A 21097-nucleotide genomic window follows, 5' to 3' on the forward strand; every position below is an offset into this window, starting at 1 on the left:
CTAGAAACAGAACCTCATCTACTTTTAACACACCTTGAGCACTACTTCCTACTCATCCTCTTCTTTCTCTGTATTCTTCTATTTCCCCAACTCCAGTTCCAATCAATCTTAATTCAATGGAGACCCATGTAACTTCTGGATTTGTTGTTTTAGAGGAAAGTGTTGCATGTGCTAACAATATACAGCCATGAGAAATAAATAGAATTAAGTATTAATAAAAGGAATAGAAAATGGCAGAGAAGGAACAAAGAGATGCTATGGAAATAGAGTAGAAAGCAAGACAAAGGAAATGAAGAAAACAATGGCTGAAAGGCAAAAAATCCATAGCAAAATAGAAGTCTTTTGGCTGGTATCAGAACACTGCCCTGTGCACAGTAGAAGCAATTGACAGTCTCGGTTGGAAATTCTAGATCACCTGGCCTATATCCTAATCTGTCTTTGATGCGATTGTCACCTATTTGACTCTTCAAAGGAACCTGTGTGTGACAGGAGATTCAACCAGAATACTAAAGTCAGAGTTTGTCACGCAGTGAATCCAACACCAGTCAAAAGATTGCAATTCTGTAGACATAAAATTGTTACCAAAATGGAGAAATGTCAGTGTATGGAGAGGGAATACCTAGAAAAATAAACGTTAAATTAAGATTATGTAACACACAATTCCATCACCATTGCTGAAATTCTGGGCAGCAGTTAACATGCCCTTGTATGTTGCTTAATGATTGCATGCTTAATGATAATTATTTAAATTTTAATATGAAATTAAGCCGAAATATATTTAAGACAAGTTTGTTTAAATATTTTCTACAAAATGACACGTTAATGCGCTTCTGAATGTGCTGATGTAATTTACATGTGCCAAATTATCGTGTTATTTCAGTAGACAAAAGATTAGCTTAACGAGACCAAGTAGTTTTTTAAATTTAGATTTAAAAAAAGTGTTCATTCTTTAAGTGTGATTCAAAACCATCATCCATTGCCAAGGAGCAATGCCTTTTGACAAACGTGGCTGAGTTTTGTTTACCTATAATCAGAATATCGAACATTACACATAATTTAAAAGTTTCTGCAAAAGGCAAAAATCAGAAAAATTATAGGACTCTTATGACATCCTTAGCAGATGAGCCATCATATCTTTATAAATAAATGAAAAAAAAAAAAAAATACTATTGTACTGTGTATTATCCATAACTGCAGCCATTACTGATGTATTAACGTAAGTAATGAAATCTGTGTTTTCTTAACAGGATAACAATGAACAATTATTTTATCGAGTCATGGCCGAACACACCGACAGACTAATGCCAATAGTATACACTCCAATTGTGGGAACAGCTTGCCAGAATTACCACATAATATTTCGTCGTCCGAGGTAATATTTGATAAGTGTGATTAAGATTATAATAAATTTTAATTTTAGTAAATTATATTGTTTTATTACACATGATTAGTAAAAACAGAATGGAATGGTTAAATATATTCATTTTTTTTATTTAAAATAAAGAAAAAATGATGCATATTACATACTGCAAATGTTATTGTTTAACTTCCATAAGAGCAAGTTTTAGTACCATAACAGTATCAGAAGATTGTCAAATTCATAAAAGTTTTTTGAAATGAAGTTAAATAGTTTTTTGACTTTCCTTTGCAGATGCAAATAATTTTTTTTGCTGTGATTTTAAAAAATTGTAGACCTATAAATTTCCACTGGCATTCATTTGTCTCTGTCCTGCTTAATCTTGAGATGGAGTTAGATAGATATGTGACCGTCAGGTCGGCACCTCTTTAGTGCCTCGTCAAGACTGACACCACTGTCTTGTTTGACACAGAAGCCGAGACGGCGTGTTGATTCAGATTTGAACATAGGTCACATGAGTGGCTGTGTACGCGGATGATTGGGTTCGGGATGGAGACCGCGTGTTAGCGAGCAGGAAGTGACTCACGCAGAGAGTAGGTTAATGAAACAACCGTTTATTTGTAAAGGAAAGAAAATACATTGCATACAATTTATTGATAGTGAGTATAATAAATCAAGCTAAAATAGGTCTCGATAGGCCTAAATTCTCAGAGTTCACATGAGATATGCGTGGGGATAAATACCTTGTAGAGGATCTTGGTTGCAATGTTCTGAGGGTAGAGGATCTTGTAGGAGATCTTTATCTGATGTGAGCCGGTCGGGTGGAAAAAGGAAAAGTTCTAGAGGATGGTTCTGAGTATACAACAAATATTATGGTGTAGGCAAGGAGGTATCCGAAAATGATGTATCCCAAGGAGCACAGGGTATCCACAAACAGAAAAATGAGTGGTCCAATCAAGGAACTGGCAACGACTGATTAAACTTGCAGTTTCTGGCTAAAAATATATATTACTTTAATTACATTTGAATGTTTTGATATGTTTTAGTAAGTTTCTGGAATCTACTTACTTTGTTTGTAGGATTTATTGCAACTGGTTTTAAACTAATGACCAGATGTATGCGAGTGTATTGCTAAACAACTTGTAATTTTTCCACAACAAATTATGCAAATTACTTTGTTCTACAAATGTCTTATGAAAAAATCAATTGTTTGTATTTGTATAATTATTTATTTCCAGTTTTTTTTTTGTATTTAATAAATGATTTTTGCCACAATCATGTTTGGTCCTAAACAATTGGCCACCACTGTGTTTTCAAAAATCAATAAATAAGTAAATATTCTACTCTACTCTATTCTAAATAAATTAACAGAGTTGTTATTATGTAAATAACTTGTGTTTATTAGTTACAAAAGCTACAGAAAATAAATGACGAAATAAAGATGTTTTCAGGTTTTGCTTGAAAGTTCCCTACACGGCTGTTTTATTCGATACACGAACTTGTGCAATTGACACAAACAATTTATTTTTATAAAACAAATTGTAAAAATACAAAATACTAAAGATGTATGAATAAATGTTTTATTGTAGTCTTCCTTGTCGTCCTCTTTGCAATCGCAAGAACATCGTTCGTATTAGTGGAGTCGACCTTTCTTTATAGGCTACTTCCCACCTATATTCAACTGCACTAATGTGGATCGTGTTTCTGTGATTGCGAAAAGGACAACAAGGAAGACTACAGGAATACATTTATTCGTATAAGTCTTTAATATTTTGTATTTTTACAATGTATTGAATAAAAGTATATTTTGTCCTGGATGTTTTAGAACACGTATTTTATCTTGCAATTTTTCTTTGTATTTTTTATCATTTAGGTACTGTATTCAGTATTTTTCTAATTCTCAGCTGCATCAATTATGGAATATGCTGAATCTCTCTGAATTTTTTTCAAATAATCGAAGTCCTGATGTGATGTAAGATCTGATCTGTGGAATTAATTAATTTATTTATTTTAATATACATTAGGAAATGTCTTGCAGACAAAGGATTCCCCCCTAATAATGATATAAAACCCCAAACGTAACAAGAATTTAGGAATAATACAAAAAGGTATTAAAATTGTAATGAAATACAAAAATTGTATTAAAAGGTAGACTGCACACGACCTACCTTTAAGCACTAAGAGTCCGCTTTTCAAATCTACTGTGGATTCTGCTAGGCTCAGATTGAGACAGCTACATGGTGAGGGACAAGCTAACGTATCTCATCATTCTGTCTCTGTAAATTTGAGGTTCCAATCTGGTTCTTCAAACCAGTATGTAGACTTTGTATTCTGATTTGGCTGCAATTTGCAGACCTATAAATTTTCACTGCCATCCGGCCGTCCATCTTTCCTTAATCTCGAGAACGGAGTTAGATAGACGAAACACAAACCAGATATGGAAACCTTAGTGGCAGGAGTCCCCGATTAACTATATATGAACTTCCAATACAAATTGGAAGTCATTTCAATTCAAAAATTTTCCCCTGAAAGCAGTTAATGACCAGAACGATTACTGTTAAAGGAAAAGTATGATGTACAGGGGCAAGCCATTACTAATTTGAGGTGGAGAGCATATATTTTAAATTAAATAAATTAAAAATATGATTGTCACAATAAATATTTGCTCGTCATCTTTAGTTAACATCCGAAAAGTATTAGATTATCTAAACATTTTGTAATTTTAAATTATTAAAATAAATTAAACAGCTCAAACCTTTAATTGCTTCTTTTTACTTCAGTAAAACTTTCGTACAAAATGACTATTTATAATTTTAAAACATAGGATATTTAACCATTCCTGTGCTTTTTGCTAGTACTCTATTAAGAATAATTATTTTATTAAATTCGTAATTTCTTATTTTAGAGGTCTTTTCATTAATATTGAAGACTCTGGCCACATTGAAGAGATACTGGACAATTGGCCAGCAAATAATGTGAAAGTTAGTATGGAGAAGGAAGAATTTTTGAAAAATTTTTCATCTTTTTTTATTTTTAAAAGATTTTTATGAAATTATTTAATATATCATTTAAAATTTATTGACAATTTCAGTCTGATTAATATACTCGTATCAATTTTGTTTAATTAGACTATTGTAGTTACCGATGGAGAACGAATATTGGGACTCGGAGATCTCGGAGCAAACGGAATGGGGATACCAGTCGGTAAACTGTCTCTGTACACGGCACTTTCGGGCTTACCTCCTTATCTTACTCTCCCGGTCACTTTAGACGTTGGAACAGATAACGAGGTTAGCGAGAATAATTAACTTTTCAAAGTTAGAATAATCAAAGCCAAACGATCACTGTAATGAATCTGGCTATTTTTCTGCTACTATTAATAATTAAATTCTAAGTAATTTCGTACTAAAAGTAGGTGTTAGGTGCCATATCTTCTTAAATTTAATAATTATAATTAAATTAATATTTATTAAATAATTCAAAATATTCTGGAAGAAAAGAATTGATGCGGAGCGAGACTCGAATCCGCAAACCCGGCTTACCGTGCAGATATGTTGCCAGTTATGCTACCCAGACTTGCAACTCTTCACTTCCAGACATTTAATTTTAGATATAATCATTCACAATTATATCTAAAATTAAAATTTGAGTCTATAGAATTTCAATAAGCATTGTTTATACAGGGTGTCTCAAATATACATGGCATAACCTCTGAAACGAGTTCTTCACATATAGACAATAAAAACAGCTTATATCAGCAGTCTAGAAATGCTTGTTTCCAAGTTTTGAAGGTGTTTATATGGCACATAATAACTGTTCACGTCATCTTAGTCATTGTTTAAAATGTCCACCTTCTGCCCAGTGTCATAACTACGGCGGTGCCCAGGCACAGGGCGTAGACCCTGGGGGGTGCAGAAATGACCTGGACCAAGATTTGGGTCATAGTTTTGGGGCGTAGTTACAGATGCTTGCACCGGGTGCATAAAAGGCTAGTTACGGCGCTACTTCTGTCTAAATACAGGCCTCGCATCAAGATTGCATGGACTTGTGAACGCGATTGAAATCTTCAACATGTTTCGTATTGTCTCGTAACCTGCCACAGTTTTATCACGGGGAGTTTCCACATCAGCTACTGGTGTATTTGAATACACCAGTGATTTTAAATGGCCCCACAAGAAATCTAGTGAATTTAAATCAGATGATTCCAAGTTTTGTCAGTATCTTTGTGATGAAAGAAATTGCCTGCAGGAGATAAGACATTCCAGTAAATAATTTAAAAACCAAGACAGATCTTTGCAAGATGACATGAACAGTTATGTAACATAGACAGACCTTCAACTCACTTGGAAACTAAGCATTTCCAGACTTGTGTTGATAAAACCTGTTTTTATTGCCTACGCATGAACTTATTCCCGAGGTTATGCTGTATTTTTGAAACATCCTGTACAAGCAAGCATTAATTAAGCATTACTTTTATATAATAGTAGAACAAAAAGGTCTTGAATTTTAATTTACAACTTTATGGTTAATCAAATCTGATTAAAAATAATATAATTTATTCATTAACAGAAATTGTTGAATGATCCCTACTATATTGGTCTCAGACAGAAGAGAGTTAGAGGTGAAAAATATGATAATTTTGTAGAGGAATTTATGCAAGCTGTGAAGAAACAGTATATATGACCTTTTTTATACCTTCTATTAAAGTATTTTGGTAAAATTTAAACATTTTGCAATAAATTTCTTTGGCAGATACGGACAATTTTGTCTTATCCAATTCGAAGACTTTGCCAACAGTAATGCCTTTCGTTTCTTGAAGAAATACAGAGATAATTACTGCACTTTTAATGATGATATTCAGGGTATGCGAATTTTTCTAAATTATTTAATTATATAAAATATACTTAATATTAATTTTTATAACAGGAACAGCATCGGTTGCTGTTGCCGGCTTATTTGCAAGTATGAAAATCACGGGAAAGAAATTGGTAGAAAATACATTCCTCTTTGTAGGTGCAGGTGAGGTAAGAATGTATAAAAGATAAAATATAGTATTAGTTTAGTTTAAAGTCCCAAATTATAACGTTATTTTAAACGAATAGGCTAATTTGGGCACTGCCGACTTGCTTGTGATGGCTATGGAGAAAGAAGGAGTTTCTACTAAGGATGCCGCCAACAGAGTTTGGATGACCGATTCTAAAGGTCTTCTTGTAAAGGTACCCTAGAATTTAATTTTCTTTTTATATATATGTAGATATTAATCTTAAATCAATTAAATCTTTTATTTCTATTATTTAAAAACAATTACATAAATTTTGTCTGAAAGTTAAATGGTTAGACAGCCATCCTTTGGTATGGCTGTATGGTAGATCTAAACAATGTATATGTATGAGATCAGAATGAAATTGTGGATAGCATAACTGTTAAAGCTTCTGAAAATCTATATACAAGCTATGTTTTTTAAGTTAGTACCATTTTAAAATAGGGCTGCTGCAGTGCTGCAGTCGGTATTCCACGAATGTGTGCTGAGTACCTACATCTGTTGGCTAGCCACGGTTGCCATTATGGAAGCATTCATTCATTTTACATGTGTGTGTGTGTTTTTAAAAATACGTTTTTATTCTCGGAATAAATTATTAACCCAGTATATCTGCCACTATGCTCTTTAAAAGTAGGATAATGTTCGGAAGAGGATGCAGAGAAAGATAATTCCCAATTATTGTACTGCACATCTCTCGTTTTAGATGAATGGGTGTAGATTTTATTAAATTATCATACATGTATTACATTAATAATAGACATTTTTTGGAAAACCGAGTGCTTTAATTGTCCGGTTTCCGGAGTGGAGAGGAGAGTGATGTGAATGATAGATGAGCAGTGTTTAAAATGTGTCAGACAATTGAAAATTCCACTGATTGTGAAGTACACATGGTGATTCGTTTTCTTAATGCAAAAGATGTGAAAGCAACTGACATTCGTTGCCAGATTAATGAGGTGTATCAAAAAAACATTACGAGCAATGAAATCGTAAGAAAATGGGTTAGAGCATTTAAAGATGGCCATACTAATGTCCACGACAAGGAGCGTAGTAGGTGGCCATCTGTCACTACTGAAGACTTGGTGCAGAAACTTGATGCAAAAGTTCGAGCATAAGATAACGATTAAAATGCTTTGCGATTTAATCGTTATCTTATGATAACTTTCTCAAGTTTCAAGGAGCATTCTTTATGAAATTGTGACAAAACACTCAAATTATTGGAAGTTGTGCTCACAATGGGTATCCAAAATGCTGACAGAGGTGCACGAAACCAAACATTTAGCCAGTGCTTTGACTTTCCTCAAGCAATATAGTGATGAAAGTGATGAGTTTTTAAAGCCAAATTGTCACTGGCAACAATTTGGGGCATGGGTGGCTCATGTTACACCAGATGTGGCCATCGGCCATATTTTAAATACATCTTTTATTATATATATGTATTTTATTTGTATATAATTATAATTCTATTTTATTTTTGTAATTTTCTCTATTTTATTTGTCTTATTTCCTTCTAGAATTTTCTTATTTTATCTTTCTTAATCCCTGTCCCTTGGGTGGGATTACCGATTCCAAGAAATGTGCAGTAAAACAAAGGGTGAAGTGAGGCCCTGGGGCTGGTGAACAAAAGAGAGAGGCCAGTCTTGGTCAAGCTCTTGACGAGAGAAGAGTGTGCTCCGGATTGTGTGTAGAACAATCGACGACCAGGAGTTTTTTTGTGAAGAAGAGATTGGAGTCAGATTCCAAAGTGTAAGGACTTGAAAGAAGTAGCGCTCTAGATCGAGTGGAAGATGATCGGAGGCTACGAGGAACTAAGGAATCGATAGGAAGGAATTCCTATAAGAGAAATTTAAAAGCTATCGAGATAATCAGACTAAACGTCTGCAGAAAGGACGGAACATAATGATCAAAGGAGAACTCCAAAGTGGTGTCCCACCCAAGGTTACAAATTCAGGAAAATCCCGGGTATTTCTATCTTCCTCTTAGTCTATTCTTATTCTTTTCTTCCTTTAGTTGTAAGTAGTATAAGAATTAGTTTTAAGTTCGCCCCGTGTATCATTGTCGCGCTCAATTATCTCTTTGTAAAAATCAAAATTTTAACACGTGTGTACAGAAATCGTTTGTAGCGTTGGGATCCAAAAGAAAAGAACCTGTTCAGAGCGATAATAAATTACTTTGTGACAAAAATAAGATTTAACTGTATTTATTTGTACCATTCCGCTCGCGGGACCTCGTACTTGTCGCTCGAACATCACAAGAATACAAACTGCAATTCATGGAATTGAGGCATTCAACATCACCCATGAAAGTCAAATTCAAGCAAACAATTTCAGCCTGAAAAATGATGTGCACTGTGTTTTAGGATAGGCAGGGGGTATTGCTGGTTGATTTTTTGCCTCAGGGTGACACAATAAATGCCAAGACACATTCTGAGACCTTAACTAGACTGTGTCATGCAATCCAAAACAAAAGGCATGGCAAGCTCAGTAAGGGAATTGTTTTGTTTTATGACAATGCCCGTCTACACGTGGCTCAATGAACCCGAGATCTTATGATATCATATGGCTGGGAATGACTTGGTCACTCTCTGAATAGCACTGATTTAGCACCTAGTGACTACCACTTGTTCCTCCAGTTGAAAAAGCATCTAGGCACTCAGCACTAAGATGATGTCAAAATAGCCATGCTGCAGTGGTTGACAAATCAGATGCCAGGTTTCTATAAGGATGGAATTCAGAAGCTGGTTGTACAATATGATAAGTGCCTTAATATTGGAGATTAAGGTACAGGCTTTACAGGTAAGGTGCCACATGACAACCTAGAACTAGGCGCTATAATTGCTGGAAATGGTGCTGACTGCAAGATTTATATGACTTCAGTTTGTGCACTTGAAGATTTATCTTATGCAACTTAAGTCTAAATGCTAGAGATTTTATTGTAGTGAAATTACAAATATATTGTTCTAAAATAGCATATTCAAAAAAAGGTTCATAAGTGTGTTGAGAAAGTTATACAATTTTATTGCAATGCATGAAGACTTCTTTGCAGTAGAATCTTGCATGAATCATCATTGCAAAGGCTAACTTTCTAGGGCTTTACATAATTGAAAACTGTCACTACATGCAGTGATTATAAATAACTGTTGTGTGTTCTAAAGGAGTTTGCTATAATTTAAAAATGTTGAATTTTTAAACAATATCTAAACTAATTTTTCAGTTATTAATATGCCACATCATAGAAAGTAAGGTAAATGTTCATAGATATTTAAATTTTCAGTTTAATCTTCTGTAATTTTATGCAATTTATACATTATTTGTTTGTTTATTTTACTAAAATTAATAATTTTTCTTTTATTGTTTGTATAGGATAGGCCTTCAGGTGGTATCGATGCCCATAAAGAAAAGTATGCAAAAGATCATAAACCCATGACTGATTTGGAGGAGATGGTGAAAACTATAAAACCAACTGCTTTGCTAGGTATTACCAGTTTCTGTAATGATAATTTTGTAATTAAGATTATTAATATGTTGATATCAATATTCTTAATTTCAAATTATTTTATTTAATATTCTTTTATATTCTTCGTAAACTATAAATACAGTAGATTCCCCTATAACACGGGTTCATATAACACGGATTCATATAACACGGCAAAAAAATTGCGATTGTGTTTGTATAACACGCTAAAAGAGACTCGTATAACATGGTAAAATGTCATCGCCGACTCATGTTGCGTCAGGATTGGTCGAATCTGGACCGGTAGTGGATATTGTACAAACCATCGAGTTTAAATGAGCACTGGACCTACTAAAAAACATTTATTATTTGAAGGCCACAAAAATTATATTTTTATTAATGATGTCTCCAAAGTTTGGCGAATTTTTCACAGAAAAATAACTTATCAGGAAACGCGCCCATTGTTCGTTGAGCCACTCCACGACAAAAATAAGCTTAAGCAATGGCATTGTCAAACGGTGCACATTCGGTAAGTAATCCTACAATTTTTTGTTTATAGCATAGTTTGTATAATTTTTTGGGAATAATCCATATGTGATTTGGAAATGTTCGAGTCAAATTAGTCTAGAATCGATTAATTTTATGGAAGAAAACCTTTCAAACAGCTGTAACCCCTAAACTGCACACGTGCCGGGCTGTGATTGGCTCATGTATTTAAGTGACTCATACAACACGGATTCATATAACACGGAACGTATCTACCGTGTTATAGGGGGGGTCTACTGTATATCACAAACAGAAAAGTATGATGTATTTAATCTTAAATTTTAAAAATATACCTATACATTTAATTATTTTCTAACAGGTGCTTCTGCTCAGACCGGACTATTCACAAAAAATGTATTGCAAGCAATGCTAGATAACTGTGATCGGCCAATTATTTTTGCTCTAAGTAATCCTACAGACAAAGCAGAATGTACAGCTGAAGAAGCCTACACTCATACTGATGTAAGTTAGTTATTAAATTAAATCTTCATATGAAATATTTATCTTCAATATCATTGCATTTCTTTCCTCCAGGGAAAGTGTATATTTGCTAGTGGAAGTCCATTCGATCCAGTTACTTACAAGGGTAAAACATTCTATCCGGGACAAGGCAACAATGCATACATATTTCCAGCCGTAGGATTAGCCGTTACGGCCGTTAACGTACCCCACATTTCCAACGAAGTCTTTTTAGTGGCGGCTCAAGTACTTTATATTTTTGCCTCTTTGTAAGCAAGAAAATCTAATTTATATTCTAACTAAAAATTATTCTTTCAGGCTCTTGCCGATTTAGTAACCGAAGAACAGATGAACGAAGGAAGAGTTTATCCTCCGCAATCGCTACTCAGAGAAGTATCCGATAACATTGCAGCAAAGCTGATAGATTACTTTTACAGACAACGCGTTGCCACCCTCCTTCCGGAACCCACAGACAAACTTGCTTTTCTGAAGACCGTACAATACGATTATAACTATAAAGAGAAACTGACAGAATAATAATGACTAAACGGAAACGACACGAGATTTAAACTTTGTAAAATTATGGATTTCTGTAACAGTCTTTACCGAAAAATCAACAATTTTGTCGAAGAATGCCACAGAAATCTGTAAACGATATTTACGAATGTTTATCAAAATCAAAAGGTTAACTGTTTAATTCACATTTCATAGTATTTCTGCGCATTTCGTCAAAATTAATTTAATAGAAATCTGTTTATTAATAAAGTAGACATTCTATATTTTTATTCCACACATTTTAAATGTTTGTTGTTTATAGTATTATCTGTTTTTTACGTAATGTTTAAAGTGTTTCTGTTAAGTATTGTAAAATATGTAATCACGACAATACAAGGGATAATCAAACGTTTTTTCCTATTTTTAAAAGTTGAAAGTTGAAGATTGAAGATATATTTTTTAAAATGTTGTTAAATTGCTAGCTGATTTAAATTTGACAACTGAAAAGGTCTGTCCAAATGATACAATTATTTGTAACCTAAAACTCAATAATAATAATCAAGATAATCATTTTAACTGTATTACATTTAAGCAAATTAACTTTTAATTAAGAGCAGAGCTTAAAGATTTTTATTGCCACATATAATATAATTTAAACTATTTTCTTGGAGTAAGAAAACTGTAGATTCGACCGCATGTCCATCGTCGGGAGTTGACAAGAGAAAGTCTCTCTTGTTGACTCCTGACGATGGACTGTGATCCGAAAGTGCTAGAGTTTTCTAAGTTTTTACTCCAAGAAAAAGAGTTTTTAAATTATACTTGTTTCGGGAGCCTACGTTGCTACATCTAATACAGAATAAGGAATTCTACCTCGCTAATTTAACAAAATACTAAAATTTTTTGATAATCCCTTATATGTAAATCAAAATATGTTGTTGACATTTTGCCTTAAAATATGGATATACAGTATATATGCTTTATGGCATATGTGATAAAGTTTTGATTGGAGGAAGAATAATTTGAACAACAGATTATAAAGATAAATATATATAAAATTTAAAAATTTGGATATTTCTGTAGTAAGAAAATATTTAAAAAATTTGTTTTCTGTACTGTGTAAAAATATGTTGTAGATAAATATAAGAATTATTAAGGAAAATGTAATAAAAAATTTTGAATATTGTCATTTTTATTTCTTTTAATGTTATTAAAAGTTCAAAAATACATTAAATGTAAGAAACTAAACTCAAATTATATTACTAATCAAACACCTGATAATAAATCTGGCTTATATCTCCTATATTAATTAGCCTGGAAGCAAAAATTTAAGAGGTTTGTGTAGCATAATTGGCAATGCAACTGTGCAGTAAGCAAGAATTTCAAATACGAATCTAAACGGAATGTGTACGTGTCGACACCACCTACAAGTAATCCCCGGAAGTCGTGCCGACAGATGAGGGGCTTATGCCCGAAACGCGTATCGGCCTATAGGAGATTCTGAATAAAGATGATGTAGAAACGCCCTGTGTCTATCCATGCACCTAGTTGTGAAGATAGAAAAGATCAATCTGGAGTAGTTTCTTTCAAAATATTAATTAATTTAATTCTAATACAACGTAACTTAATTGCCAACCTTTTAGTCCAAATTAAATAATAATTTATATTTAATTAGCTAAAATGTAGCCCAATAATGTATTAATCAAATAATCAAGCAAATTTCTTAAGAATCTAGAAATCATCCTGGGTGGAGTAACATGTAGTTCTTTGATCATAGGTGAATACAACACATCACCTACCTGTTACTTCACAAAATTGAAATGACAACTGTGATACAAAAATTTTAATGTGGACAGATTCTGTGAAATATAACTGTAAAGGTGTAAAAGTTTGAAGTTTGTTAGAATTTCTTGTCATAAACATCAGTGGCAATAAACATGTAATAGGTAAATCATTGTCCATTTTGAATCATCATGTATTCATCATATTCACATGCCCACCATAAACCTTGTGCTTCCTCTTCTTGTAGGCATTGTGCCACAACACACCTAGCATCATCTCGTGGCACGTCGGTTGCAGAGCTCCGATATAAACAATGTTTACATATGTAAAAGTGCTCTACTCATGAAAAAATCACGAGTCATTTGTAATGTTTAAATGCCATTTTATGTGGGTAAACGACGTTAAAAGCATGTTATGCAGTATTAAATTAATTTTAATGGTAGATGTTTTCGGTGCTCCTCATCTGATTCGGCACAAAATTCATATCTTTTTCAAACTCCTGAAAAACCCTTTTTAATGTATCGCTTTTGATAGTCTTAACAACCTTTTTAATTGCAGTCTTTAACTGTTCTGCATTCATTGACCCTTCTTGTAACAATTATCTTTGATATAACCCAGAGGAAAAACTCATGGCAGTAAGGATACCTGCAAACTTTGGGTAACCTATATACAATAACACGATCCTGATGTATTTAAAAGTATTCTAAACATGTCTTGGGTGCGATGAGGAGAAGCACTATCTTGCACAGTGATATTTCTGGACAAAATCATTTTTCCTTGACCAAGGAAACAATTTGGTCTCTAAGGAACTTATATATGGGACTTTTGACTGGAGTCTCAATGAAATTTAAATATACAGTACTCAATGTAATTGCTGATCATGCTGTGGTCTTCACTGTATGCAGTGAATTGGACACAGTGACTTGTGGATTCAAAGTTCCCCAAAATTGAAAGTTTTGCTTATTAACATAGCCATTTGGCTAAATTTCTGATGAATAGTAATTTTGTAAGCATGCATCTTGAGAAAATGGTATCATCAAAAACTTTGAAGTTTCTTCCAGCCATTTGGGAGTCAAAACTGAAATTTCAGGGCCCGGGTTGTTGTGACAGTCATCTAGAGTAGTGTTCAAGGAACTTTTGAATCACCCTATTGACATCATGTTACTTTGATATTATCTAGGATACATATTAGTATATGAGATATAGGAACTTAAAGTTAGAAACCACCATTCAGAAATGAAAGTCTCATTTTCTTACATTCTAACTGTCCTGTCACTGTTTCCAGATGTGCCAAACAGTATGAAATGCCCTAAGTACTCTAGCTATCCGTTCATCATTCTGGTAATATGCCTTCACAAGAAAACCTTCTGGTCCTTGCTTAGATTAATCATCTTGTGTTTGTTTAAGTTAATTGTTGCATCATAAAAAAAATGGCACTTGTTTACTCACACATTGATACTCTAGGTATCAGTATTCTCCTTAATTACATCATACTTGAAGAAACTTTTTCACGTATATTACTTGTCACCCCCATATAATGTGTGTTAATAAATCAATCAATTGCTTCTATTTTGTTCATTTCAACAATCAATTTACTTTAGGCCATTTAGTATGAATTCAATAATATATGTAAAATTTTGAATTATAAAAATTTAATGTTTTAATTATCTTTAAACCCTAAATTAGTGGGATACAATTCCACTCATTATACAAATCTTAGTATCAGATTATGCAAATGAAGTACTGGAAACTGTTGAGATAGTAGTTCAGGTTTAAAATAACTCCAAAACTTAAAATGACCGAAACATACATATACAAAAAATACAAACAGCAGGTAAAAGGTGACTACAGTCCTAAAATCATCCACTTGGCAACTTTTTGTCCAGACACTCATTCACCCATGTGTAATCTCCAACAATTCTCCTTCCATTCTCTCAACATGGCTAACCATTAAGCTGATTTCTCACCTTTTAAATCACACTTTCTTTCACACCACATTACTTCAGCATTTCTCATATAGTATCTCCTTGTTATACTATACACTCCTCTCAAATACCTCATCTCATGTGCAGTAACATGACTCTTGTAATTCTTCTGCCATACATGAGTATACATACCACAACACTTCTATACACAACCATTTGTGCCTCTTTAGAAATCCTTTTATCCCTCACAAATTATTCACTGCACCCACCACCTGTGCTCCAGCATTCATTCTTCAGGTAATTTCACTATCCATTCTTCCATTCCTATCATTCATGCTTTCCAAATATACAAATACATTCACATGTTTCAACTGTTTACCATCCCGCTCAATCATGCAATTCATTTCCTCACTTTTGTATTCAAACACAGTCACCGTAGTTTTGCTCTCATTTACTCACAGCATACATTTTTCAAATACTTCTTCAAGATTAGGCACAGGTGTTTGAAGCTCTTCTGTACTGCTAAGAGCACAATATCATCTACATACAACAAATCACAGACTTGTCCATTGCTAATTCTCATTCCACACCCAGGCACTCTGGATCTCCTCATACATACACTCATGAAAACATTAAAATCTATATAGCATCCATTCTTCCCCATTTTAACATTTTTGCAGTCACACCATCCATACCAGGAGATTTGCCATTTTGCATTCTTATTGCATTCCTAATCCCACTCTGTTGAATAAGGCCACATCCATCACCATCTTCATTTATCCCCTGTTCCTCTGTTTGTGCTACCTCCAATGCTCATCAACAAGCTCTCAAAACATTCAAACCAACTACTATGCATTTCACATTTGTCCCATCAGCTCACTATTTGCACTTGCTACACAAGGTACACTTTTCTTTCTGTTGCCACATATACTCTCTATGATAGTTTTCTATTTTTCCCAAATGCACTTTGCAAACAGTCCATTCTTCATTCAGCCCTTTCTTTCCTTAATCATTCGTGCAGCTGCTCACTTCTTCATTCTGTATTCATCCTCACTCACACTGCCATTCAGTTGGCCCATTTATGTAGCCTTTCACTGCTTGCTGAATTCTGTCTTTCCAAACAAGCCCACTCCCATTACACCACCTCTTTTTTCAAGAGGAAAGATAACTGAAACAAAATGGAAAATAATGTAACTAAATATAATTATAAATTAAAAGAATCTCTTGTTACTTCACAACAGAATATGTCAACTTCGAAAACTGATTAACCAATAAGTCGGCCAGTCACTCACTGTACAGTATTTGATTGATTGAGTTGCAGTTGGAGTGCAGCTACATGCCTATGTCACCCCCAACTAGAGTAGCAGATGGAGCAGCAGTGCTCACTAGTATTGATAGTATTTTATATATTCATTGATGGTGATGCCTACATGCCCGGGAATCCATACGAATTTGGTGCTGAAAGAGTGTTTGATTAATGGAGATAGCATTATGCTGATGAGACAACCCTGCTTGCAGAGTCAGAGAATGAACTGACTCCTCAAGCAAAGGTTAAAGTTGAAAGTGAAAAAAATGGGCCTCCACCTGTTAAAAAAAACTAAGGTGATGACAACAGATGAAAAAAAGCCAGACTCACATAAAAGTAGACATAGGAACGAGCCCAGGATTTTATCTTGTGTGGACGAGTGGATTTTTTCAATGAATTCAGGTTTTCCACGATGGCGTTAGACTTCCGTGCAGATGATGGTCTGTACTTTTTAATTTTACCGCACGGGATTGCTTGAAGGACTTATTGATCGATTGATTGAGTTACGGTTGGGCAGTAGCTACACGGCTATGTCGCTCCGACAGTCTAGCAGACCAAAGTGTCAAAAGGAGATTCCCAATCTTTAGGAAGACAATGCATTCATCCAATCTTTGGAGGGAGTTATCAGTTTTGGAAGGACAGTGGTGACATTTGTCTTGTCTGGCTAAGTTTTGTTTATGCAGGAAGTGGTCAGTAAGAAGAGTCGGTGCTCCGTCGATTAGAACGGTGGCGTATCTGTCTAGACCTTTGTAAATGGGGTTGGAGGTTTTTTCCAGCCATGGATAGGCTTCTCTTTTATGGTAAGAGATCCAAAGTTAGTTTATTTTTTCTTTATATCCTGTTTACTGATAGAGAGGAAATCTGGGGATGTAGGTTTGCTCTTAGCAAGCTTGTCTGCTTTTTCATTAACAGCAATGCCTACGTCCCCAAGATCCGTATGAAGATGATGATGGGGTAATAGTATATATATAACGTGTAAAAAGCACTCTCTGGGAGACCCACCTTACAATATTTAAATAATACAACATACACAAGCACCTAAGTAATATTAATTTAAAAATATGAAAACTCAGAAATTTAAATAAGCTTCCAATTATTTTTGAAATCGTATACTGTGTCTATATTTTGTTATTAAATTTTTAAAAATGCATAAAAGTACATAATCTTATTTCATCCTTCCCACCGTAATAATTCGCTACTACATCAATTCAAATTTGAATTTAATTGAAACACCCAATTAAATCACGGAAATTTATAATACGTAATTTTGGATCACGTGTTAAAACCAATCACAATTCTAAATACATTAACGCTTGAGAATTTTATTCCACTAAATCACATATTTTTTTTTAATAATAAAAATTTAATAAATAATATTTTATTTTAAAAAAAAAGTTAAATGTATTCTAAATTTAAAATTAACTTTAAAAAATAATAATAATTAAATTAGGCTTAACATACATAACGCCCTCTTTCTTAAAAACTGAAACTAAGATTAAAAAAAAATGGATTTTTTAAATGCCCATTTTTTTTTTTTTTTACTTAATACCAAAATAAATCACACGCGATACACACACTCGAAGCAGAAAATTAGCTACCGGTATTAATATATCCAAGTTTACACGAGGAGACGAAAAAAATCGATAAAAGTACACGAATTAGCATCGAGTATAGTAGAAAAGCGGGCCGATCGGAAGCGGAGCGTGCGGGAAGCGGCCAGTTCGGACGTCCAGTTTGAATCGAATTACATCTTCTAGTCGATAAAAAAAAGAGTGTAGAAGACGAAATATTCGCGCCATGACTCACCGGCATCAGCTGTTTCACGTGCCAATGACGAAATCATGTTTCTAACATTGTGTTATGCCTTCTTGACTGTAGTGATCCAGCGGCAGAGAAGACGTCTCGCCGATTTACTAAGAGAACGTTTGGGATGCGGCACCGTCTTGTTTCATAAAAATAACAGCACTTCTAGCTCCAAATTTACGGATGGAGAGATAAAAATCGTTAAACATTTACTGGAAAAAGATGAGAAGAGAGTATCGCTATTATTACCCAAGGTATTTAATGTCATCCGTCCTCAGTACAGTAGGAGTTACTTTTAGTTAATTGCCCGTGCGCCATCCTACGAGCCAATTAACTAAACTTCACTCCTACCGGTGGATTCGTTAACTAACTTGGTAAATATTATTAATTAAATGTGTGTATTTATAGCAAAAGATAAATTTATCCGCTTGGAATTGTTACCGGGATTACCAGCATGGACAATTAAGTAGGAGCTTTCCGGCCGTTAATTCTGTAAATATTTTATTTGAAATTATTTGCTGCGAGGCGAATGAAAGGAGGGATCGTAATTCCAGGAGTTGTTTAAATGTGAGTAGGATGTTCTGTTTGTCTCCGTTAATATGTTTTTATCGTGGCGGATGTTTGGCGAATTGCTCTTCGGTGTTGCGAGCGATTAAATCGTAATTTATTTACTTATCGGAGTGTCACGCCGGCTCGAAATTTATTTGAGTGAATTTTTATTTATTTGAGAGAATGTACGTATTTATTCTGGGACTGTTTTCGTACGAGTAAATAATATATATAATTTTAGAAAATTATGTCAAAAATGCATGTGGTAATGGCATCGGTAGTCGACTGCTTAAAGCTGTTTTGCACTTTGATATTTTTTATTCTGTGGTAACATGAAAAGCAAACTTCATATGTGAAGATAAAGTTTGTTCTAAACTAGATGTATGGGAGAAAATATATTTTATTAGACCTTTATTTACATTATGAAAAAATAATTCAATGATGGGATGCACTCTGTCGAGAGCCTCGCAAATGTGGAAACTGAAAGGACGAGCGTGCTCGATAATTTTGTAGCGAGCTGTTTTGTAGAAAATACACACCCAAAACAGAGTCGAAGACCCGACCGTGCCTTATTACGCGATCGCCTTCCGGAAGAGCTGTTGCGTGATAATTTTGCTTGTTGCCGTGAGTGAGGCACACCGTTGTTGTCGTGTGTCACCGAGAATGGGGTGGTCTTAGGATGCTTCCTGTGAAAATGTTGTCTAAACTCGCTCCTATAGACTAATTACATGTGGATTTTGGTTTATATGGTTGACTACTGGAAGCAACAGCAATAAGAGCCTCTGCCCTATAGTGATAAATTTTAGTTTATTCAAATCAGTAATATAAATTTCTTACTTTATCAAAATTTACATGAAAGATTTCCATCTTATTTTTACTGTTTTGAAGATTTCCATTCAGTTTTCTTTTGTCTGAAGGTGAGAATATCATATTATCACTTTGTATGGATTTGTTAAAGGAGTCATTTAAGGTATCGAGTAAATATTATTCCCTTATGGGTCAATGCCCAAGATCATGTTCGTGACTAATATTTGAGAATTTATCCTTCCATAATACATAGATTATTTGACTGATTAAAAAAAGTAGTTATTCATTTATGCAAGAAGAAAGATCACTTTATGTTACCGATCAATTTACTAGATTCTTTTGTAATGTAAGCTAATGACCCTTTTGGAAATACAATATTATTTTTAATTTTAATTTCAAATTTATGTTAAAGATTCTTATTTTTAGTTCTATGCCATGTATTAAAGTTTAGTACATCGCACGACGGTGCAATAACATCAATGAGCAGTTGTATTAAATGAGTGTGTAATTTTAATAAATTAATTATGCAATCTTTTAGACCGTATTAATATTATGAAATTTAAATCTGGATCTGTTTTGAAATTCATAGAATAATTTGATTATTATTAATTTAATTTATTATTCAGAGTCTTGGATAATGTAGTAATTATGCAAGATTCATTTCTGGTTGATGCATAACGGGGACGATCAAACCTTGTCACAATAGGAGTCGTACCGAACGGTTTTGACGTCCCCGAGACAAACCTCATACTTAATGACCCTTAATTATAAAAAACTTTCAAACTTTTAATTCCACGGGTTCGTCTTTGTGCCCCGAGCACATGTCAGACTTCACCTCCTAGTCACACCACTGCATATACCACCTTTTACAAATACATGAGTGACATCCTACATTCAGATGGCATTTTATATATATACTATATACCAGAGGTGGAGAACAAGAGTTCAGTGGGAGCCGAAATGTAAGTTTTGTAAAATGCATGGGAGCTGCAGTTCTGTACTGTCGTGGCGGATAGTATGGTAAGGTTGGGAAGGATAGCACTTTCAGTAAGAGCCGCATTTGCCCATGCCTGCTATATACTGTATATATAAATATATTGGGGATAGGGATCCAAGAGTCACAATAAGAGTCTAGAAGAGTTAATCCTAATGCATGATGATAGCTTAGCATCTTAGCTAATAACTTTTTAAGCTAATGTGTATAATTTAATTATTTAAATTAGCTTAATTTTAGCTCGGAAATAATCTGGCTTTTGTACATTATGTGCAGTATGTACATTTGATTTATTTATAACTTAATGTTGATGATAAAATTCATTTTTTAAATATTTATGATATGTTTAAATGATTATTTTGTTTACTTACTATTTTTAATGCAAAAATTTTAATTTTATGATGTTTAATACACAATATACTTTTGGTAATATTTATTTAGACACTAAAAATTATATATTTTCTTAAACATTGACCATTTATAACAAAAAAATACTTCATAATTTAAGAGAACAAAACCATTTTCTTCCACAAAATATTTTCAATCACATTATCATATCTTGTTCAGTTTATTGATCTGATATTTA

General features: G+C 33.7%; 2 protein-coding genes and 1 long non-coding RNA gene across 6 annotated transcripts in view; 2 read left to right on the plus strand and 1 right to left on the minus strand.

Annotated features, from left to right (window-relative positions):
- The window catches only part of LOC136971807 (NADP-dependent malic enzyme-like), a 30574-nt gene extending 18040 nt beyond the window's left edge, over positions 1–12534 (plus strand). For both annotated transcript variants that reach the window (XM_067266307.1, XM_067266306.1), the window contains exons 4-14: positions 1248–1372; positions 4263–4338; positions 4486–4647; positions 5927–6030; positions 6110–6219; positions 6284–6381; positions 6460–6573; positions 9758–9869; positions 10714–10856; positions 10929–11099; positions 11172–12534. In XM_067266307.1, the coding sequence (XP_067122408.1) occupies positions 1248–1372; positions 4263–4338; positions 4486–4647; positions 5927–6030; positions 6110–6219; positions 6284–6381; positions 6460–6573; positions 9758–9869; positions 10714–10856; positions 10929–11099; positions 11172–11390 (1434 nt within the window). In that variant the 3' untranslated portion in view covers positions 11391–12534. The remainder of the gene's footprint in view (positions 1–1247; positions 1373–4262; positions 4339–4485; positions 4648–5926; positions 6031–6109; positions 6220–6283; positions 6382–6459; positions 6574–9757; positions 9870–10713; positions 10857–10928; positions 11100–11171) is intronic.
- LOC136971809 (uncharacterized) lies at positions 1956–17852 on the minus strand. The gene is made up of 2 exons (XR_010880224.1): positions 17820–17852; positions 1956–2352 (listed from the first exon to the last, which is right to left on the minus strand). It is a non-coding gene; the product is annotated as an uncharacterized lncRNA (long non-coding RNA).
- A 41-nt stretch (positions 17853–17893) lies between these two features.
- Hcs (holocarboxylase synthetase-like protein) overlaps positions 17894–21097 on the plus strand; it is a 30831-nt gene continuing 27627 nt past the window's right edge. For 2 of the 3 annotated variants that reach the window (XM_067266308.1, XM_067266309.1), the window contains exons 1-2: positions 17894–18415; positions 18570–18728. In XM_067266308.1, coding sequence (XP_067122409.1) covers positions 18200–18415; positions 18570–18728 — 375 coding nt within the window. In that variant the 5' untranslated portion in view covers positions 17894–18199. The remainder of the gene's footprint in view (positions 18416–18569; positions 18729–21097) is intronic. The other variant, XM_067266310.1, reaches the window with a different exon arrangement.

The sequence above is a fragment of the Centruroides vittatus genome, unplaced genomic scaffold (genome assembly GCF_030686945.1).
Source record: "Centruroides vittatus isolate TY-2023 unplaced genomic scaffold, ASM3068694v2 contig_2726, whole genome shotgun sequence".
In the NCBI taxonomy this organism is placed as follows: domain Eukaryota; kingdom Metazoa; phylum Arthropoda; class Arachnida; order Scorpiones; family Buthidae; genus Centruroides; species Centruroides vittatus.